The sequence below is a fragment of the Tympanuchus pallidicinctus genome, unplaced genomic scaffold (assembly GCF_026119805.1).
Source record: "Tympanuchus pallidicinctus isolate F22 unplaced genomic scaffold, pur_lepc_1.0 scaffold8, whole genome shotgun sequence".
Taxonomy (NCBI): domain Eukaryota; kingdom Metazoa; phylum Chordata; class Aves; order Galliformes; family Phasianidae; genus Tympanuchus; species Tympanuchus pallidicinctus.
Genome location: NW_026294802.1, coordinates 11,508,589 through 11,532,492, shown reverse-complemented (window position 1 = coordinate 11,532,492; position 23,904 = coordinate 11,508,589). Strand labels below are relative to the sequence as shown.

At 43.0% G+C, this 23,904-nt stretch overlaps 1 protein-coding gene across 1 annotated transcript in view; it reads left to right on the top strand.

The window, feature by feature from the left end:
• Positions 1-23,904, top strand: part of SYN3 (synapsin III) — a 199,626-nt gene that overhangs the window by 8,230 nt on the left and 167,492 nt on the right. Inside the window, exon 2 of the mRNA XM_052669016.1 lies at positions 12,701-13,192. Within this exon, the coding sequence (XP_052524976.1) occupies positions 12,876-13,192 (317 nt within the window). The 5' untranslated portion in view covers positions 12,701-12,875. The remainder of the gene's footprint in view (positions 1-12,700; positions 13,193-23,904) is intronic.

The window sequence follows — 23,904 nt, the reverse complement described above, 5'->3', positions numbered from 1 at the left end:
CATGGAATGGACATTGCTGGCAGTTGGGGGGAAGGTGGAAGGGTTGTCAAGCAGAAAGATCTGTGAGTCTATAAAGAGCACACGTGAAGTACAAAATACAGTCAGATGCCCATATTAGCTAATAGCAAGTTCTGCACTTCCTCTTGGCAATAAGCAGTCGTTATACTTACTAGGTGGGAATACTGAGTTACTAAATAGGTTTCCCATCACATTTTTCCTAATAAGAAGGTTTCTGCTACTGCTTCGTTAGTAGTAAAGAGCATCAGGCAGGTGCTGTGGTTGCGCCACAGTGTGAACAAAGGCAATAGTCTGATTGAAGTCTGAAGTCTCACTGCCTCTTGCTAACAAAAAAAGCTTGGTGGGCCATGGACAGCAACAACACCAGGGGTTGGACTATGCATGGGGTTCAGTGATGAAAATCCCAGAGAAGTGGTTGAGTCACCACTACTAGAGGTATTCAAGAAATACGTGGATACGGCACTAGGGACATGGTGGGGATGAGTTGATGGTTGGACTAGATGATCTTAGTCCTCGTTTACAACCTTAAAGATTCTATGGTTCTATGAAATCGCAGTGGGAAGACAGGGCCATGGCTAAAAAGCCCTCTGCCATCTACTGCAATGCTTGGCAGTGTTCCTTGTTCAACCTTCAGAGTAGCTAAGCTGAGGAAACAACTCAGGAAGGGATCACTGCCAAGCACTGACTGGCCTTGCAGATGATGCACAGATAGCAGCTGATACTCAAAGTCTATCTGATCAGGACATAATTGCTGCCTCGCAGTATGAAGAAATGAGCTCTTCTGAGTTGCTCAGGCAATGTTTTTGCATTAGTTTACCATCAGATTACATATTGCCTGCTGAAATTTGGGGAGCATTACAGGCAGACAAAATGCTGTCTTCTTCACTTGAGCTATCAGGGAGATGTTGTTACTTTGCTTTTGCTGCTGTTGAGGTGGTTTAGGCTCTGGACTGGTTTGGACCAAAGTGATGAATGGTTACAAACCAGAGATGGAGTTGGTTTATGAATAAGAAGTTACAAACTCATGGCAGGGATTGCTGGGAGAAACTACACACACTGTGCTAAGTGGGAGGCCAAGCTGAATGATCTTTGTCTTCAAATCTGAATGATTTTTTACAAGTACTCTACAGTGTAATTGAAGAGATCCAGAGCAATTATCCTCTTTCAGGAGTGAGTTACTAATGATGGGGAGCTGAAGTAAAAAAAAGAAGTATGCGATTAAGCTCACAATAGTGAAGGGGTTTTATGTATTTGGTATCATGCAATGTGCATAATTATTAATGCTCACATAGCCCTCTCTTTCTTTGGCTTCACATGGACATTCTTGTGTAAAATGAATCATAGAATCAGTCATAGAGTCACTAACGTTGGAAAAGACCTCTAAAATCGTCCAGTCCAAACATCATCCCATCCCCACCATGCCCACTAACCATGTCCTTTAATGCCACATTCACATGGTTTTTGAGCACCTGAGGGGACATGCACTCTACCACTTCCCTGGGCAGCCTTTGCCACTGCAGCACCACTCTTTCAGAAAAGAAATGGTTCCTAATATCCAGCCTGAACCTCCTCTGGCACAAGTTAAGCCATTGGTTTAACCAGAGTTCTTCCTGCAGCTCCTAAGGAGAAGCATATGGTTGTACAGGATCTGTCACCAACTTGTGAGGATGGTTTTCATTTTCATGGAGTTTAGTGATGGTACCAGGTTTACATAATCCCAGTGCTCACTGCATCATGTTTGGATACTGTATTTGTGTTGGAGCTAAGAGAGGAAACAAGACAGAGAAACTTGTGTCTAACCTGGTTTGTTTATAAAAGGTCACTCATACACCACCCTCTTACACAACTAACCTCATCTGAGTATACAAAGTTTTTCCATTGATTGGCTCTGAAACTGAGCTCCGGTGACCTTAGCAGTTCTTTGTTGAGCTGAGAACTCTATAGTATTCTTCCATGGTAAAAAGTAATAGAGTTTTCAGTTTTCAAGTAGAGTGCATTTAAATCAGCTGCCATACTTGCTTTGCGTATTATAGAACACCTCCGTAATCTGTATTTATATCATTGTGCAACTCAGGTTCTCTCATACCTAAACCATTTTAACATTTTCATGCTTTATTTTCTTTTTAACAAGGAATGCCATTACACAGTCAGGCATACAAATACACAAAGCTTATTAGTGATCTGCTGAAAGCCAGAAAGTAAGTCCATAGCAAAAAAAAAAAAAAAAAAAAAGTACAGAAAATACTGTTGTGGGTTGGAAGATTAGGTCTGCATTGCACCTCTGGAAAAGTCTGTATATGCCTGTGTAAGCATGAGCAGATTTTGGCTGATTGTCCTAGCTGGGGGAAGCTGGGCTCCAGGAGTGTGTAGCTCTGTGCAAATCTCTGGGGATGAAGCGTACTTCCCCGGCCTGCTGCAGTTAGCACCCTGCCATTTGTGCCAGCCACCCAATGCTTGATGCTGAGAAGTTGTACCCCAGGGATTGTTTGGTTGTTTGTCTTTTTAGCCTGCTTTTCAGCCTGTCTTTTTAGCCTGTGATGGTGTAGGGGTGACAAAGCAATGCAGCTGTTGCAGGGTGGTCAGTTGCATAAGGCAAGCTTTTGAAACAGCTATCTTTGTGAACCTATGCTCAGGTGCTCCTCCTCGGGAGCTCTGAGAATGAACCCAGCAGAGCAGAACAGCTCTCCAGCTGTCTCTCAGGGCATTACAGAGTTTATTTTGGATCTTATACTATACTTTTAGACACATCTTTTTTTCTACAAATATATATCCACAGTTAAAACAGCTTTTATCAGTAAGGTATAGTCACATGCAACTGCATTGCTCAGCTCTTATCAAGTACATAGAATCATAGAAGCACTTGAGTTGGAAGGGAACCTTAAAGGCCAGCTAGCCCAACTGCCCTGTGATGAACAGGGACAGCCACAGACACAGCTAGATCAGGGTGCTCAGAGCCTCTCCTGCCTAATCTTGAATGCCTCCAGCAACAGGACATCTACCGCTTCTGGTTCCAGTGCCTCATCATCCTATAATCATAAGTAAACAGCTATGTTACTGGACCATCAACCAAGTCAGGACACTAATACATAAAGTGAGTTTGCAGAATGGCTCTCAGATAACTTCTGTCAGAGAATAGCAGATGTTTTCACTGCGGTGCTCCCTGCCTTTAAAAGCTCTGGTGGTTGGATTCTTAAATAAGGCTGGCCAGTTTTGTTAACCTAAAATCTTTGTACTTCAGCTAACTGATCAGCAGGGGAATCAGAGCTCTTGGCTGGTGGAAGCTCCTCATGCTCAATTTGTTGGTACAGCAGGTGGACATTCAAACTGAGCCACACAGTGTCTCTGCATTTTAAAAATTCCTAAATGAGGAAATCAAGGCAGTGATGTCAAGTGACCTTTCCCCAAGCTGATGGCAGAGGATGCTATTAAAATCATGCTGTGCTTTATTTCCATTTCTATGCCCAGCCCACTCACCTACTGTCTCAGGACATTTTGTGGGTACAGAATCTGTTCCAGTTCCCACACTAATGCATCATATTGCTTTTTGTTTAAACGTGGTTCTCAGAGTTTGGAGCCAATTATGAAGGTCTCCTATACTGTTCAGCATGAATTCAAAATCTGGATGGGTAATCAAACAGGAACTGGGAGAGAAGACATCTTGATACCAAGGAAGCTGAGTGAAATGATTTTGTATTGTTTTAAAAGCCATCTTCTAATTATTGTAATAAACCTGAGTATAAAGCTCTTTGTGAATACAACATGCCTAACTTCATAAATGGCACTCGAAATCTGACTAGATGCTTTACCATGAACTTGGAGCACCTGTCCCTGACTGTCCCAAAGAGGATCCTTGCTGGCACCATGAATATATCTGCCTTGCAACTCTAACCTCCATCAGGACAGAGCAGGATCTCATGGATGTTTGTGAGCTGGAAAGCAGCTCACAAACTGGCTGGGGAGCAGACTGGAGTTATTAATCCAGGTCTGAGCAAGGAGGTTGTCACCCTTGCTGGGGCGTGAAGTTTGTGAGTATGCAGTAAAAAGGATGTACTTACACAAACGCACACAGCTTTTCAAGTGTCCCCATGTGATCAGTAGTAATCACATGAAAAAGTGAAGAAAACATCTCCTGGAAGCACTCAGCACAGTTTGAGTTGGTTATTACAGAGCATGAGTCAGATGCAACCAGCTGGTCTCCCACAGTGATCCAGAAGCTGTACCAATCCCTACTTTCTCTGCCTCTTTGGGGGGATAGTCTAGGCAGCCAATTTTCTACCATTTCTGCATCTGATGGGTGGATTTGGCAAGAAGCTATCTTACAATTGTGCCAGAAATCTTCCCCAGAGGGCAGTAAAACACTGCTTTTCCCTCCCATTCTTAAATCAGCTAATTTTTTTTCGCATTAAGTGCTGCTGCTTGAGATGGGCAAATATGCTTGGAAAGCAAATGAGCATCTTGCCACACAAAGGCAGTTTGTAGGCTTTTTATCTCCAGGTGTCTTGTTATTCGTATCATCAGGTCAAGTGCATCTCAAGTATCAAAAAGGGTTCCCATTCATGTGGGAGGAATCTGGAAAGCTGTGGTATTGTGATGTCTGTAATGATCAGGGTAGAAAAAGGGTGAATGCAAATGGCAGCAAAGCTTAGAAGGACTATACTTGTAGTAGTGATGATCTAGAAAACTTCAGATGTTTGAAGAGAAGAGACTTTGACCTTCCAAGGCATAAAACATTTTGGGGAAAAAAAATATATATTTTTTAGAACAGAATAAAAAATAATGGATTTTCTTGGCATCCTAAAATGAATTAGAAGCATTGATGCCAGAATTGTAGGGTTGAGTTTGAAGATAAGTTACTTGAAAACATGCAATTAATCTCTGTCTTATAAACCTATATAAGTAATAAAATTGCTTCAGATATAAAAAAATACTACCATAAATTAATTAAAAATTATGCTTTTTTATTTATTAAAAATATGCTTTGCATATTATTATCTTGCAGCGAACTTTCTTCCCTTTCACATCCTGAAGCTTTTTTTCTCCAAGACATCTAGTTAGTTCTATAGTAGCTAAATACTTTGTTTACCTGCATTTTGAATAAACAATATACTGAGGCAGAACTGAAACACTCTGGAAAGAAAATGATGTAGGAATGAGGAAGCGTGGGAGATCATTACCAAGACTGGAGCCCCATTAGCTCTGGGAAGATTACTTCAGTTTCCTCTGAGAATCCATGAGCTGTCAGTCCCTTAGGCACCTTCCATCTAGACGAACCCTAATGCATATTGGCAGGCCCTACATATTAAATACATCCAGCTTCTTGATTTTATTTAGATCAGCACTCTTCAAAGCAGCGCATCTCTCAGCTGAAGGAAATCCTTGCTCTACTAATGGCACGTCTGAAGTCACTTTCACTCTTCTCATCATGAAATCAGGACTTGTATGGCTACTGCAGGAGACTTGGACACACACACGACACGAGCTGTGATCACATCATGACTGGAAATGAAAAAGATGGGCAACACAGCCATACTTGCTTCCTCCTCACAGTTCTGTCCACTACACAGACCTATAAATTCTTCAGTTTGTACTGCTGCCTCTTGTTTTTCTTCAATGCAATCATGAGAAGCCCCTTTTGCACATGTGTAAGCACTAGGTTTGATGGATTGTCACTGTTGCTCAGGTTGGGAATGGCCATGATACTCTAGGGAAATAAGAAATTGAGGCAATATGCCAGTTCAACTGGCTTTCAGATGTAGATGGCTTTGTCGCACACAAGAATAAGCAACAGATTTCTTTACCCCATCCTGCCTATATCCCCCAGCTGGATCTGGCTTGGCTGATAAGCAAGTCTTGATATTGAATGGAATCAGGGCACAACGGCCCTTCTAAGCACATTGACAAGGGGATATTACCACTGCAAAAAGACCAGGGGCTGTTAGTTGCCAACCGGATTTCCATGCTAAGAATGAAATGAGGAAGTAATGTATTGTTTCCAATAAGTAGCAAATCAGCATTTTAGTTCTTGTAAGCATTAAAACCATGGATTATTATCTTAATATTCAGCTTTATTTTTCACTAGAAAATTTTCTACTTTGTTATTCATGGCTTTAAACATCTTCCTTAGCAATCTACTTAAGTGTCTGACAATCTTACAATGACATTTTGCTATTTTAAAATCTTTTTAGTGCTTTCTTTTCTTGCCTGGCATTACGAAATAACAGGGAAAAGAGGAGAAAAGGCAAATTCTTTTCTGAGCTGGGTGTAGACCTTGGGAAATGGTTTCATTTGTATTCTGATGTCTACATAGTATACGTATTATCTTCAGGCCCAGACAAAGCACATCCTCTATGGTGAAACTGCTATACAGAAAGCACTGACAGCTACAGACTGAAAAAATAAGTAAGATTTGTGAAGCCTAGACTTTTCCAGTACAATAACCACCCAAGAAGGTGGCAAGGTCTGCAAGAATGCAGCAACAAAACAGAAGAGTTGATGTGCATTTGTATACACTGGTGGTTTAATGAAGCATGTTGGACAGTTTAAAGTGATCTATTTCTGACAAAGAAATTGCCTGGCATCTCTAAGGATCTCTCTGAGCAGATAAACATGATGGATAAGACATTGCTTTCCTGTGAAAGTTCTGAGAGGAATCATTTCCAAAGGAAATCACTGCTACTGTTGCAAGATGATAAAGAGTTTGTGAAGTAAGTGAAACTCTGATGAGCAACAGCCTAACACACAACTGGGATCTGACAGCTTGAGTAGCATCCTTGTCCTGACGATATGGCATGTCCAGTTCCTTGCTCTGCCACCTCTGCCAGCTGCAGCTTCTCACAGCCTCCCCAGAGAGGCTGCACAGCTCTGATGGTGTCATTCACAGCACATACACCATGTTAAGAAGGGCCCCTGGCACCAGGATGCACAAAGCCTACTGGCCTTGGGTGAATCTTGTGCTGTAAAGTTGCATGCTTTGGAAAATTTCTACCAACGTCTACATTAGACTTGTAGATCATTGCTGGTATTTGGGAAAGCTCTAATTTTTTTGTACACATCATGCATTTTGGTGGGGTATTCTTTCCTTTTTTTCTTTTTCTTTTTTCCTTTATTCTTTTTTTCCTTTTTTCCTTTTCTTTCCTGTTTTCTTTTTTTTTAATTATTATTTTCCTTTTTTCTTTTTTCCCTTTTTCCCTTTTTCTTTTCCCTTTCCCCTCTTTTTCTTTTCCCTTTTCCCCCTCTTTTCCCTTTCCTGTTTATTTTCTTTTACCTTTTTCTTTTTTCCATTTTGTTTTCCTTTTTCTTTTTCTTTTTCAGTTTCTTTTCTTCTCTTTTCTTCTCTTTTTTCCCTTTTTTCTCTTTTCTTTTTCACTTTTCTCTTTTTCCTTTTCCTTTTTTCTTTTCCTTTTCCTTTTTCATTTCCTTTTAATCTTTTTCTCTTTTTCTCTCTTTTTTTTTTTTCCATTTTCATTCTTTTCTTTTTCCCTCCAACACATGTTGTTTTAATTTACTGATTTACAGAATTTTGACTTTTATAGACAAACCTCAAGAAAAGTTTGAACACATGAACCTCTTGAGTCCTATAACTGTGTCAGGTGACATAAAATCTTAGCAAACTTTTTAATTAATTTCAGAACTATTTGTTTTATTCTGCCTTCAATTCCTACATTGCAAAATGTTTGGGAACGTTGATGCCATTCAAGGGAATTTGACTAGAATATTTTGCTGAGAATTTGACTAGAATAACTGATCTCTTGCTTTTTTTTTTTTTAAATTATGTGTAGAGAGCCATGCAGCTGGACTTAGAGCTCCTTGGTATGGCTGTACCTCCACAGAAGTCTCCTCCCATTCCATGCAATGTGCACAAAGGCAGAAAGAGATGCCTGGGAATATCTCACACTGAGCATGTATGCTACAGGCTATCTGCAAAGCAGATAAGTAAGGGGAGTTAGTCAGTGGCCATTTGCAGATGAGGAGCATTCCCTCATCTCTACATCCCCCTTGAGGACATACTATGGAAAGGTGGGAGGGTGATCTCCATTACTGATATCTATGTTGGGTGTTTCATCTTGCTGTCCCCAGTAGTGCTCAGCTGAAGCTGTCAGGAGCAGAATCAGTTACCAGCAGATATGGTTGTGCTAGTTCATTACCTGATGGCTTAAATAACAAACTCAGGGGAAATCTAAGCACACTTCACAGTGTGCAATTGAGTTTGGTTCCCTCTGGAAGCAACTGCACATTAGAAAGTAATCCAGGGGGATGGCAAAGAGGCTTAAGTGAGCGTTTTGCTCTTGCTTTCAAACATGTCAACAATTTTTTGAGATAACTTACGTCTCCATGGAGTATGTCCTTGAGAGAAAGCAGCTAGGTGCCTTGGTGCTATCAGCACGCTAAGGGAACAGATTGCTTTCCCTTCCTTGCCCTTCCAAAAATATCAGCCAGGAAGTTTAACTGCGTGTTAGTAAGGAGCTGATGCTGCCAGCTTCTTTGCTGTTGTTCCCAAGGTCAGCTCTAATTGACCTTGCTCTTGCTTCATTTAGTTGCTCACATCATTTTCTTTTGATTCTCTGACTATGCCTGCATTGTTAGGATTTCCACATGCTTCTGTGTTGTGTTTTGGTTAAAATGATTCTTGTCTACATCCTCCCCTTCGGCTTATGCATTCTTGTCCTCCCCTTCTCCTGCTTTCTTTCTTTCTTTTTTTCAGGACTCTCTCATTCTCCTACACCTTATTAATTATTTCCCAATCCCCAAGTGCAATCCACAGTCCCAACCTGCAGCTCCATGGCCCAAATGCCCACTGTTTTCCCAGCAGCAGGTTATTCCTGCATGGTGGGAGGCAGCTCAGACACCTTGGCAGGAGCTGCTGCCTAGCCTGGAAGCAGCCCATGGGCTGTATTTCAGCTGTAGGCTGTATTTCAGGACTTTCTGTGGGCAGATTTGTCCCTGTTGTGGCAGTAAGTTGCTGATTCATCTGCATGTGAGCCATAGGAAGACCGGAGTACACAGAAGCAAGGTACAACTTGATGGTGTAGAGCCAGCAGCTCTCCTACCTGTGGCTATGGAGTGACAAAATACAATCTAACACCTCTGTCTTGTTTCTAAGAGACATGTTGGCTCCTGGCTTTGCTGAAGTTACAGCCCAGCTTGTCTACTAGGGTAGGAACTGTATGTACACTGGGTGGATGCCGAGCTGCGTGCTGTGAGAGCTATGCAGAGCCAGATTTGGTACGACGTGCTGAGCCCTCAGGATTTCCACAGGAGTTTCAAGCAGCGGGTGAATGAAGTCCTATCCTATTCAGACTGTGCCTGTAAGAAAAGTTCTGTTGCTGAAAGTTAATGACTAGCAAATGTGCACGATGCAGAAGCAGATCATGAGATTTTCCAGTAAGCAAAAGGATCTGCTGGCTGATAGCACTGCTTCCATTGCAACAATCTCCTCAGTGATTGTGCTAGTAGTAATCAATACATTGATACAATGAAGCCATCACTAACTTCATTAAGAAAAAGAAGAGGGACATTTTTACTACATTACTCATCTCCTTAGGAAAAGCTGTGTGACAAGGACAGTCTGTGCCATCTCTTCGGCAAATCTAAAGTCAAAGTTCCTATTAAAGTCAAAGTTTGCTACCCCCATTCCAGAGCAAATCCAGGTGCCACTCTGCCACAGCAGCAGCATCTTCCAGAATGTATCTGCCTCATGTTTTGCTGGAGGGAGATTTCCCCATGACATCAGTATCTTGGATTTCTTCTCCTTCCTTCCCAAGCCAAGGGCACACAGCCCAGTCTTTGCAGCACGCAGAGACAGTGCCAGCCCAACACAGCATCCCAATCTTTCTGGACAAGACAGTTTTATCATCCTGCAGTGTCTCCTGGGCAACACCTTCCACTACCAAACCCCTGGTGGAAAAAATGATGAGGCACTATAAATATTATTGTTTGAAAGAGTCCAGGAGACAAGTGGTCATGGGATACTCTGGTCCCTCCCAGCCCTATGATGTCCTATACCACACACTTTCATACCCTTATCCTACAGGAGGTATTTTCCCATTGCTTCACTTGCTGATGCTGCTTGCAAGCAGCCCATTTTCTTTAGCAGACTGAAAACTTGCAGAGAAGGAAACAGCCAGGTACCTGGCAGTGGGAAGAAACAGTTCAAGAGCATGCGAGTCCTACTGGACCTCATCCCAAGGAGACAAACTAGTGAAATCAGCCTTGTACAGCCTGTATGTCTGGGGCTAGATTCCTTCCCGTGGCTGAGAGCTGTCACAGCAGGAACCAGCAGCCTAGGCAGACTGGTGCTAAACTTCTTTCCTGAAGCTGATATTGAAATCACATTTGTGTCCTACCTCTTGCCAGCTTATGCCAAGGTTCCCCAATAGAGCACACCTAATTGCTGTGCACAGTCACCAGACAATCATTTGGAGCCATTCTGATGGCTTACTGATATCTTGGATGCTTCTCTTAACCAGGACTGGAACAACACTTAACTGTGCTGCTACTGAAGTGAAGTGATCGTTCTTAGATGTTTTACATGAGGTAGAATACACTAGTTCCTAAAGAGAGAACAGCAGAGCATGTTTTTACCCAGTCTGTAGTATGTAAAGGGCCCAAAGTCTTTGTAGGATCTACCACTGTGGTCATCCTGGACAGGTAACTGTGTATGGCTCTGTGCTAACACTCGTTTACAAGAGCATACCAAATGTGTATAGAAATATGTATGAGGTAAGTATCTGGATCATAATTCATGGATATGGCACCTTCTTTTTGGAACAATTGCAGCATAACCAGAGAGGGCTACTGAGGTGCTTGCTGGTGTGTGCCTGCTGATTTTGTGCAGTTGACAGGCACACCAGGATTGGGTGGGAAGTCAGCACAATGCTTTGAGATACGTTATCAGCTGTAAATGTGGCAGGAAGTCATTAAAGATTTCCTCAGCTGTTCCCTGGGAAAAGACTACCCCCAGGCTCCAGCAAGCACAGAGGAGTTGTACTGCCAGGGCTGAGAACCTAAAAGAAAAATCACTCTAATAAGGTGATGTGTCAGCAGCTTCAGCAGAGAGCCCTCTGCTCCAGATGACTCCTATGCCCATGAGTTCAGGAGGGTGATGGATAGCTATAGATTCAGAGGACGGTGCTAAGGAGCTATTTGTAGCTCTCTTATTCCAGGCAGGCTCCTCTGAGTGAGCTTCACTAAGGTTCTGGGGGGCTAAGAGAACTATGGATGTAGAGTTCTGAAGCCTATGTCTTTAAAGCTTTGTAAATCCACGTAGTTGAAATTAAATGACATTTTAAAACTGGTTTGGTTCTTCATGAATTTTCAGACATAGCTCCAGGAGGAAGAATCACAAATGTTGAGCTCTTTTGGACCAAGTGGGAGGAAACAATCTCCTGCCATCTGGAGGTAGTTAGAGACTGGGACAAGAGCGCAAGCAGTGAGGAAGGCCACTGTGGGGAGGTCGAGGCAAGGAGTCCTTGCATTTGTAGAGGCTCATTCAAAAGGATGTGTTTTAATAGCAATACCAGAGATTCACTTGACTCATCTCACTTGATGTATGGGGTACATTTCACTTCTGTTGTCGCAAATATGACTGTCTTGAATAACATTCATATTTTACCAGAAACATCCTTCTATACTTTGTTTTTCTTTTTTTCCAAACCTCACCTCTGACCAGCCTCTGGTCAACAAGACTCAAATGCTGTGTCAGCAGAGAAAAGGTCTGGAGGAATTACTGTGGAAATCTCATTTCTGGACTGTGCCCACAGGTGCAATTAAAAAAAAAAATAGGTCTGTACTAATTCTGTGAAATTATTTAACTGCTGAACAACTTAATGTTCTTGGTAAAAACAATGTTGTCATACTATGGTCAAGGGAAAAGAGCCAGATAGTTACATTCCACAGTGTTCATTTTCTCTCTGGGAAAGATGAGTAGAGGAACAGACCCTTCCTCTTATAAAACAAAACAAACAAGCAAACAAAAAAACCTTCCAGGTTTGAGTTCCTGCAAAGATCCCACTAGTAAAACTTGAAAGGCAGGTTGTTCGCTGTATCTGCCTAGCAGGAACCAGTATGCAACTGGTTCTAAGTCTAATAATTTTAAATGCAGGCAGCAGCAGGGACAGAAAAGCATATTTTGAAGATTCCACTGAACTTGATCAAGATGTGTAGGAGGATTTTTCCACTGCTTGTTTTCTTCATGCTATTTCAATTTAAGATGTTTGCTTCTTAATTGTGGAGCCTCACTAACAAGCCTGCCAAAGATGATACAATTCTCTATCCTGCTGGACCATCTTCTGGTTATTTTGTAATAATCATACTATGCTTATTACACATATTAGGACAATATCAGAAATAAACTGTCTCTCTTTTAACAACCATCATTTATAGTCAGAATTATGGGGGAAAAACTTGTAAGTATGCTGGGAGCTTTATTTCCATTTCTTCTGGATTGTCAGTGCCTGAGCTGGTCAGCCCTGACTGAAAATTGTTTTGAGATGGGCAAGAGGCCCTGAAATCTACTTTGCCACATCTGCTTGTTTCTACTAATGTAGCATGCCACAGAGAAACAAGCACTCCTTTATCCTCGCACTGTTGATTAATGTACTCATTTAAAAGGCCAGAATAGTCTTCATTATGCAAAATTCACAGTATGTATCCCACATGTATGTGTTTAACTCTCTTTCCACAGGAAAAGAAAGGAAACGTAACTGAAAAACAAAGGCATATTTCTCCAGCAGGATTTCAAGAAGGAAAACCTACCAGGACAACAGCAAAGTTCCCTACACACACAAAAGTGTTTTTGCAGGACTGGTGACCCCATCAGAGTCTTGTTCTCGCTGAAGTTTCCACACAACACTACAACAATGAATTTCCTCCGGAGACGTCTGTCTGACAGCAGTTTTGTGGCAAATCTGCCCAATGGCTACATGATGGACTTGCAGCGTCCTGACAACTCCACAAGCTCCCCAGTTTCTCCTGCCATGGAGAGAAAGCACCCACAACCACCGCAGCCTTCGCAGTCTTCCTCTACTGGCACCAGCATTTTCAGCTCCATCTCCAGTGCCATGAAGCAAACCACACAAGCAGCAGCAGGACTGATTGATCATTCAACAAGTACTACACCACCTGTGGCTCAGAAACCCAAGATCCTCCTGGTTATTGATGATGCACACACAGAGTGGTAAGTCATCATAGCTGTCCCTTTGCCTTCAGCTCCACCATGTTTTGGGGATGGATCTAGGAGGCACAGGGCATCTACTGGGGAATACATAGAACCTTTCACATCTAGATCATCAGCTAGGTTGGATGATCTAGGTTAGATGACCTCCATGACCAGCAGACTAGGCTTTCCTCAAACCTTGTTTAAAAAATGCCATTAATTGGCAAACATCTTGACAGCCTCAGTATATGGGCACACACACAGCATTCTTGGCTCAGTTGGCTTAGCTGAGCTGGCACATCAAACATTGGTCCTAAGAGATTGTAGCTGAAGGTGTTTTAATGACATGGTAAGGAAGTTTGGTTTACTGTCTGTGCCAGCTCTAGAATTAAAAAGGGACTCCTCTCTCTAGCTTTTTCTCTCTCTTTCTCAAGCTCTTCCATGGGTGCAAATTTATCCATAAATTAACAAAAAATTATCCAACTACTACTACCAATAGTAATGACTAGAGCTCACTGGTTGGTCGAGAGTCCTTCACCTGTTTATCATAGTGAATATGGGCAAAAGATTCTCAGGTTCACATAAGCATTAAGTTTGTCTTGTTCCTGCAGATCTTTGTTTACAAACAGAAGCTTGGAAGTATATTCTTTATGATATTTGGTAACAGTGAACTCTTTTTAAAGGGAAGGAGAGCTGAAGGCTTCTGAAATGTTAGAGGAATGTCTCACTGGTTACAGTGTGCTCCCTTTCAAAGACAGCTGTTTTCAAAAGCTGGAGGAGAGACATGTTTTAGTGAAAACCCAAACCACGTGTTAAGGAGATAGATGCTCATTGTTTTGTCAGCCAGCTTGTCTCAATATAAGCTAACACAGGCAAGGAGACCAAGCTGAAGACCTGGTAGTGAAAGAAGTTGGGTTACTAGATCTTAGCCAGGGGATATTATTTTATTGTTCTTTTCACCCCGCTCTACTCTCTAGGAAAGCAGTCACCTTTGGTCTTCTTTACTTTCCCAGGAGCAAGAACACAAAGCGGGACCTGCCTCCCTGGAGGTATCTGCACAAAGTGAAAGTCCTACACTCTGCTTTGCCCCCTTCCCTTAGATAAAAGGGGCAGAGACTGAGCACAGCTAGGTCACAGTGCTTCAGCCAGCTTGAATTAGAACAGGGAAAACAGTGGGGTTTTTCTCTAAGGAAAACCAACTTCTTGAGTGAGTTGGAAAGTCCCTGATAAGATGGCAATTATATCAAAAGTTTCATCACATACTGCCTTTTATCGTGCAGCAGCACATTTATTCAGGATAGTGCAATCTGCAACATCATTCTTGTTCAACCCCGATCGCTCTTTCCTGTGTGCACTTGTAAGTTTCCCAGCAGGTTCACTGACCTCCGTCTCTGCTCAGCCTTTTGCAGTTCCTTTAAGATGCTGCCAGGTGGCAGTCCCCTAACATAGCATCCTCCAGCTGGGGATGGGAGTGCCTGTAATGTGCTGCTCAAGCAGCTGGAGTTTAGCCGGCACTGCCTCGTCCAAACAGTGTAATCAGAGAGGAAAGCCCTAGCTCAAAGGCCAATACAGTTTTTCCTTGAGATTAATGGTGCTGAAGGTAGTCTGGGCAAGGAAGATGATGGGGAGGGGCTGGACTCCGTTGCAGTGTTTTCATGGTTTAACACACATTGCACTCAGTTCCCTAACTTTATATCTCCCAGCTGCTGGACTGTCATGCAGACTTTGTGCTCTGCAAACTGAGCTTGTCCAAGGAGCAGCAGCTGGGAGTTATAAAGAGGAGGTATGGCTACCCATGCTGTCTTCACTCCTCCACTTGTATGTAAGCACTCCCTGTATCCTCCTGTCTTGGCTATCCCTTAGCTGTCTGTAACTCAGAGGTTTCTACACATGATTTCTACACCTTTTCAATGACATAAACGGCAGAATTGGACCCTCAGCAAATTATGCTGTTGACACTGAGTTGAGTGGTGCAGCTGACACAACAGAAGGGAGCAATGCCACCCAGAGGGACCTGGAAAAGCTCAAAAAGCAACCACATGAGAATTTAATGAAGTTTAATGAGGCCAGATATCTTAGATATGAGTACAGACTGGGAGAAGAACACCTTGAGAGCAGCCCTGTGGAGAAAGATTTGTACATCTGAGGGACAGAAATCTGCATGTGAGCTCTTGCAGCCTAGAAGGCCAGTAGCATCCTGGGCTGCATCAAAAGAGAGGTGGCCAGCAGGGTGAAGGAGGCAATTGTCTCCATCTGCTCTGCTCTGAGGCCCCATCTGGAGGACTGCATCCAGGTTTGAGGCCCTCAGTACACTGCTGCTCAAGCAGGTAAAGAGGAAGATGATCAAGGATGATCAGAGGGCTGGAGCACCTCTCCTGAAGACAGTCTGAGAGAGTTCATCTTGTTTATCTCGGAGAAGGGAAGGCTCTGGGAAGACTTTGTTGCAGCCTTCCAATACTTGAAAGGAGCTTACAAGCAGGAGGGAGACTGACTTCTCACACAGTCTGATAGTGACAGGAAAAGGGGGAATGGCTTTAAACTAAAAGAGAATACACTTAAGTTAGATGTTAAGAAGACATTTTTTACTCAGAGAGTGCTGGAACAGGTTGCCCAAAATGACTGTAGGTGCCCATCCCTGGAAGTGCTCAAGGCCATGTTGGATGGGAACCAGGGCAGGCTGATCTAGATGTTAGCAGCCCTGCCCATGGCAGGAGGTTGGAACTAGATGATCTTTAAAGTCCCCTCCAACCTAAGCCATTCTCTGAGGTTTTTATGGTGGAGAACCCCATTTAGTCTTCCCAGCTCTCTGCCTTTCTCCACAGACTTACAGATATCAAATAGTGCTGCATGAAAAGGCTCCCTGCTTTCACTCTGTGTCTCATGTTGTGAGGACACTGACCAAAATAGTCATGTGTATTCATCATAGTCTTGTACCATATGCATGGCATGAAAATACTACCAACGCTTGTGTACCATGGCTTTCTGTAATATGGGCAAAAACACACGCTTAGCCTATAGACTGTCGCAGCCTAAAGGTAATGTGGTCCTTTCTGAAACAGTGCCAGTGCAACCACCCAGCAGATCACAGGGGTGCTGCTAGCAGCTGATTCTCAACTCTCCAGGAAATGTAGGGAGCCCTTGACAGCAGTAAAGAGCAATGGTTCTGTGGATGTTTATTCTTGGTAAAGTAAGTCCAAGTAATGTCAGTCATCTTGTTCTCAGCCATTGTGTTAGATGAGCTCAATCTGACTAGACCAAGGCCAATGGCAGCAGCGTTTGCCTTGTGAGGGCACGTCCAAAGAAGTTGATTATCTGGAGATTCTGGCTTGTCCACTCTCCATCAATTACAGAAACACTCCAAGAATATCAAGTGTGAACAACAACAACAACAACAACCTATTGTCATTCCAGTGCTGGTGACTTGGATTTTGGAATGAGCATCATGTTTGCAATGCATTTCACTTCTGCCCACTCTTATTCTTGCTGCTGTTGAAACCTTTGTCTACTGTTTTCAAGAAAGTGCCCTTTCCTTTTCTATTTTGAACTAGTTAACAAATCTAGAAAAGATTCCCCCCCCTAGAAAAAAAAAACTACTGACGTGCTACCCTTATCTTAAGGGCAGGAGTCATCCTCCCTTGCATCAAGTCACACAGTTGACAACAAGGACTAGTTTGCTCAGAGGCAGGAAGAGTGAGAGACAATGGAATCTGCCATTTGATTTATCTTTTCTAAATGAAAACACTTTCTTATAATTGGAGACTGAAGCAATATTGCCAAGCCAGACATTAATTTATCATCACTGTTTGTATTACAGCAGAGGGAAAGAGCTGCAATTAATGGATTGGGACGAGGTGTTGCACAAGTGCATGACGAAATGATCTAACAACCTAAATAGGCGTGTGCATGCTGAAGGCACTTTAAAATGACAAATGGCAATCCTTTCTATTTTTAAGGAGCTGCTCTGTTTCTGATGGCACACTATAGCACTCTGCATATCTCGGAGATCTGGAGGAAGTGAAAAGCACCCAAGAGAATTCATGGCCTGTCTTCCTCTCTAAAATCCTTGCCACTCTTGACAGGTAGCATGCTCTGGTTTATTCCAAAGACAAAGCACTATAAAAATAATGTGAGCTCCACAGAATACCATCAGCTGCTTTCTGCATTAGCAGCAGTAAAAGAAAGATACATGCTGCTAAAAGCAGGGGAACTCACACAGCTTTCTGTTGAAGCAGCAATGCTTGGACAAATTTTCCACCCTTCTCCAAGACTCTGCTCGAGCACATCACAAGAAAGCACACAGCTAATCTGCCCCATGCAGGATGTGTGCAAGAGGAAAGGCACTATCAGTGCAGCTCCCTCATGTTCTTGCCTTTGACAGGCAGGCCTCAGAGGCACCACAGAAGTGAAAGTATCCATGCACTGACATACTAGAGGAAAGCTCTGTTTCTCCTCAGCCAGTAATGGTGCACATTTCAACTGGATGCATCTCTCTAGAAAATGAAGCTGCTCCTCGTACACCAGGGAAGCAGTAACAGTGCTTGGGGAGGCTCCAGAAAATGTATTCACAACCCACCCAGAGCAGCTGCCAGGAAAGGGGAGCTCAGACATGAATACACACGCATGCATGCAAACACACAGCTAAAAGCAGCAAGACCACGAAGGAAGGGGATGGCAGGACTCCATGTAACAGCAGAAGAGCCAACTCCGGCAGCCTGACCTCAGCCAGGAGGAAAGCATCCCACCTCTGGCAACTTCCTTGCTCAAAGCACCCTTAAGTAAAATCATGCTCTTGCCAGATTGAATGTCTCAGCAGATCAAGCAGTATTTAGTACTGTGAATTGTTAACCCACCTCCTCTGCGAAAGTGCTCAGCTTTTGAGCCTAATGCTTGGTGTTTAAACAGATTATTTGGGAAGCGATCAAGCACAGCTAAGGCTTCCATTAACAACATATGCTAAAAACATTGCTTTTTGGACCAGGCAGCATAACAAAGTTGTTCTTGCTGCGTTTGTTACATATCTCAGTTGTATTTGTGAAATACCTCATGACGATTTTCAAAGCCATTGGCATGTGTTATCCACATTTCAGGCTGTTTCAAGTGCTAACAATGGTTATGCTGTCCTGCACTAAAGGCCCTATGTGTGCCCTATGTGATGTGATTTTGTGTGCTAGGATTGTGCCATGCTTCACTGAAAATAAGCTGCTGAGGATATTTTAAGAGATGCAAAGTTGAATTGATTTTTCCTATTTATTTTATAGCCAAATCTGCCTAAGCATATTGTCTCCAAAAATTCCAAAATGAAAGAAGGGAAAAACTATGATTAATACTGAATGAAATCCTCTTAATACATCTGAAATGACTCTTTGTAAAATAATAATGTCTCAACTCAGATCTAATTATGGGCTGACCTGACAGGATTAATGTTTTTCACTTTATGAAGGAAATTATCAACATTTTTTCATTGAAATAAAGCTATTTTTCCTTCTGATCAAACCTTCAATATGTTATTTTTCCAAAAATGTAACTGGTCAAATATAATAGTCTCATAGTAAATTTTAGTAATTTGGTAATTTCTAAGACCTTATTTTTTGCAAAGAACTGCTTTTTAAAGATATTGCATGAGTATCTTGAATGCCACGAGTCATTCCATGCTTTCAGTAGGCTGAAGATGATATGTGAAAGCTCACACCAAGAGGAATATTTCTGTACTTAACTGACTGAAATACAACAGGAAGTTCAGGATTAGCTTTTGAATTTGGACTTCATTGTAATTCATCATTTCTATAACTCTTTTATCTCTTTATAACTCAGAGTTGATACTACAAGCTTGACCTCATGAATTTGCAGGTTACATTTCAAAACTTGTTAAAATTTTCTGGTAAGAAACCCAAGATCATCTAATATGGTGGTAACAGCCTACAATTATGAATTTGTTGCAGAGAGGTAGCCTTATAATATTTCACAAGTTCTGTGCAACTATTCAGCTATAACTTTAACAACTAACTACAGAAATGTATGTTTTCAAAAATCTGGCTAAAAGCCTTATATTTGCATTATTTAATGATGTCTAACCAGGACTGAATATTTGTGTTTCTATAATCCACACCAAGTGTGACTTGAGGGCAAAGTTCCATTTTAGGAACAGAGGAGGCATGTTTGTGTTAAACCATGTGTGTGTGTACGTATGCATGCTTGGAAGCAGCATGAAGATTTTCAGAATTAGAAGTAGTCCCTAGCAGGCAGGCATAGGGGTGAAAAAGAGGTAAGACTGTTGGAGGTATTCAATCAATCACATTTATCACATTGCTTTTCAATCTGTTTTAGGTATATCACCAGCATGTCTGCCTGTATTTTTGTCCTGCATATGCAAAGCAACTTGGGATCTAGTCTTCTTGCATGAAAGGTGATACAGAAATGTAAAGGATTAGTATCATTACAAAAATAGACATAAGGAATATGGAAAACATTCCCCACCAGGTTATAAATATGCTAATGCAAGTCAAATCTGAGACCTTAATTTCTTTACCAGAGATCCTATAAATGCATAGAATTTAACTTCAGAATGTCCTGCCTAGTCCTGTGCATATTAAAAAAATAAAACAACATCCCTCAGATGTGTTTCTCAAGGTTCGTGAGACAGATTTCTTCTGCTGGAAGCCAGGAGTTCTTTCTCAGAGTTGTGTGAGTTAGCCTACTTCCCCAACTCCTAACATTCAGAGAGGGCAGAAAAAGGTTTTCCATTCCAAGGAGGAACCAGGAAAAAAACATTGCACAATCCCCAACAAAATGATACCACCAAACAGCTCCAAGCCATACTACCTAGATTTAGCAAGGCAGAAATGTGCCAGCAATGTACTATTTTGAATACTATGCAAAATAAAATAGCTGTCTCACATTGTGCTTAAAGCACACCTTCCCAGTCCTGTTTGTTGCCAACAGAAATGTGACCATGAGGGCATGTACCCTTTGGAGTGTAGCCTGGGGAGGGAAGACCAACATCGAAGTTGGTGCTACCCTGGTGGCTTGAATACAAAAAGACCTGCCCGTAAGTAATCATGTTGCACTCACAAGTGCTGCTTCTCTTGGCCAATTTCTTTGATTATTGCCATGCCATGAGCATGAGGTTGCACAGGAAGATGCTGGGGGCCCAGCACTGTGTGGGACTCTGCAGTTGAAGGAATAGAAAGAGTACCTGAATAGTAGTGTCTGTGATTGTTAAAAGTGCTGTTTGTTTGCTGGCCCAGACCTCCCCCGAAACCAGGCCTTTGGTTCCATTTGTCAACTCCTAGTCTTGAGAGAAAGGAGGGACCCACAGAAAGAGATGTAAAAACCCCTTCTGCCTTCTGACCCCGAATTTTCCTTTCTGTGTGTGCTCAAGCCAAGAACATACATCTGGCCCTATAGGGTGGGGTCTGGGACCTCACAAAGAATCACAGAATCATAGGGTTTGGAAGGAATACTTCTGGGGATCATCTAGTCCAATCTCAAAGGACGTCACCATGAGGAGTTCCTTTATCCCAAAAAAGAACCAACTCCATAGCACCATCAGAGTCTGACACAAACCTCTTCAGGAGGAGGCGTGGAGGTATTTCTTCCTGTGTGATCCCGTAGCTAGTAATGTCCTGGGGGTTGTTTTACAGTAACCAGAGCAGGCTTGACTTGTGGTTGTTCTGAGAAGGTAACAGAGGATCTCTGTTCCCATCAACTTGCCATCAGACCTTGGGCACTGAGAGTGTACCTGTAGTGCAGCTGGGCTGGCTCTGGATTAGGTGATTCCAGCAAGCTAATTTCACCCCATGGAGCCCTGGGACTGGCTATGGCAGCACTGCATCCCAAGCTGGAGCTGAAAGTGCTGTGTAGCTCCTGGCAAGGAATCAGTGTATACAGGACTACCTTTTGTCGCATTCTGAATCTTCAGTGTACCTCTTAGTCGCTTCCTCCCTATATGTAAAATGAGGATCCCTTTCTATTTGCTCTTGGCTCTGGTCTGTTTAACCTGTCATTAAAACTTTGTTATTCAAGATGTGAAAACATACATCTATTATGCTTTTCCATCATCTTCACCATCCTGAACAACCCGCTAGGATTTATTAGGTACCCTACTTAACAAATATTAACTACTAACCAGCACATCTCAAGCTGATCAATGTGTAAGTCTCTGGGCTGTAGCAGATATAGACAAGAGCTCAAGTAGATTGCAAACTCCAGCACTCACCCCAGTGATTTTTCTTTTCCCTGTGCTCTGGGCAGTCAGGACTTGACTGTCTCAAAAGTCCCTCTTGTTTGCAGCTGGGAATTGCTAAACTGGGGAGAAGTGGGGAAGGCATTGAGGGCTGGTCCCTGAAACGAAAACATCCCTTGTTTTTACCCCTGAAGAAAAAAAGGGCATAAATGCACCTCTTCTCCCTCCTCCCTCCCCACTGCTTTTACAGCCTGTTAGGGGGCTGGGGGGGGGGGGGTCTGGGCATTCCAGCAGCTGCTGGCCAGTATCCTAGAAACTACCTCCTTTTTCCCAGTCCCAGCCCCTTTTATGAAGGAGACAATGCAGACATACAGTGAGTGCCTTGTGCATCACTTGGGCCCCCAGGCCCTTTGACACAGGGATTTCGTACAGTGGCTAACCCCCAGCCTCTCTCCATGACGTCCCCCCACACCCAATCCTGGGGACACCAGCTCAGCCTTTTCTAAGCTGCTCCAGAAAGAAATGCCATGCCTCATTTTCCCAAGGGCTTGAGAGAAATATTTGTGATGGAATTTCAAGGGAAATAATTCAGATAATTCTAAAATGTATCCACTGATCCCTATTGGCTTATTTACCCATGTCTCTTTCTCAGCACTTCTCTCCCTCTTTCTTCCTCCCACTCCCTCAAGCTCCAGGTGAGAAGTGGTCTCCACCCAAAGAGTGGCTTTCTTTCCTTTCATTATTGTGTCTTATCCCAGAGGCACAAACCCAGGGGGACTCAGAGAGAAGGGATTGTCCCACTGTTCTCCGTGCTGGTACTGCCTCACCTGCAGCACTGTGTGCAGCTTTGGGCACCACAGTACAGCCATAAAACTATGATCTATTATAAAATACTTATTATAAACTGCGGGAACAGCTTTTGAACCACTGCGCTCCTGCAGTCCATTGCTTCAACTCTCATAGTTCCTGGCTGATTCTGATGCTGAGGCCAGTGTTAGGCCTTTTCTAGCACAGAATGCTGTCTAGTGGCACTGTATATGGGGAAGAGGTCCTCAGGCATCTTCTCCAGCTGATACTTGATAGCTGTACATCTCCTGTTCCTCACCTGTGCAAAGCATTTTCCAGCCTGGCTGACCCCTGCTGCATCTCTAATGTCTCCATTTCAAAAGATTCAGAGGAAAGTACTGACGCAGCCCTCTGAGTCAGCTTTGATGTGATTCTTTGCATCAAAAGAAAAAAAAGCAGAGGGAAGAGAGGAGAAATAACTCCAGGGGAGATGGCATGAGCTCTGTACAAGCATACATCTGCAATTCCTTTGCTGTGTGTGTATAAATGGCATGGATACAGGGGAGCACAGAGATTTGGGCACCCTCTCATAGCTGCAGTGCAAGTCAGCCTGCTCACAGGTGGGTAACACCAGAGATGTTAACTCTGCTGCTGGTATTTGAGTGCCTCACAAGTCTATTAGCAGCCTTGCATCAGTGCTTGCATCTCTTGTTCAGAAGGATGCTTCTCAGGCATCTAAGCAATAAAGTTATGGGTTTTCTGAGAATTTTCTCTCTGATGTATGTAATTCAAGGTAAATTGATCAAACTATCAGTTGGTTTGTTTTTTTCCCTGCTGCTATTCAGGATACGCTCTGTATATAGCAGAAAAAAATGCATATATGCTTCCCACAGCCACAGTCACTGAGGAAAAGTGGGACTGTTTCATGGAGCTCTGGAAAACAAGCTTTTATTCTTTCCAAATTACTTCATAAGGAGAGGCATCAGGTTTCCTGTGACCCTGCCACCATTTCAGGCAGAAAGCAGAAGTAATGCCTGATGCCCTTAAACCAGAAAACCTATCCTTTTCTAGGGTATGCAGCTTCCTTGCTGAGAGTTTCAAGGAAAGTTCTCCCCCAGAGAGACAGGGCAGGCCTTTGGCTGTTTATTACTGTGCTTCCTTCCTCCCAGCTGATGTGGCCACTTCTAAATGCATTTCCTAGCACTGTGAATCCCACCCAAGAACTGCTCCTGAGTGTGGCCCAGCAGTTTGCATCAATCAAAACATGTTTACATGCTAATTTGCTGAAATCATCACAACCGTACCACCCCATCTATAACCTGCACTGCCAAATTATAATGCTGTGTTCTACAAGAGTAAACATCTGGTATGCTTTAAAACTAAGAGCTGGACAACTGATCACTGGTCAACACTGAAGGTTGCCTGAGGTAGGCTTATGTGGCTGGTGCTTGTCCCATGCTGGTGGTGCACTGAGGCAGCCTCCACCTCAGGCAATGATCCAATCTGATTGCTGATGGCTGGCTGTGATGGAGATGAAGGAAGACACTTCCAGGGTCCTTAGAAAAGCTTTTGGCTGGTCTTCTGGGTGAGGCTCACAGCTGCATTACAAGCTGCCTAAGTAATCCCATAGCAAGTCACTTCCTGGGCAGAGGAGCCCAGCACCTAGCAGCTCATGTTGATTTAGGGGAGATTCATAGATATTTTGCACACTGTCCAACCTGCAAGAAATACCCATGTTTCTGCTGCATCCTCATCAGCATGTTCT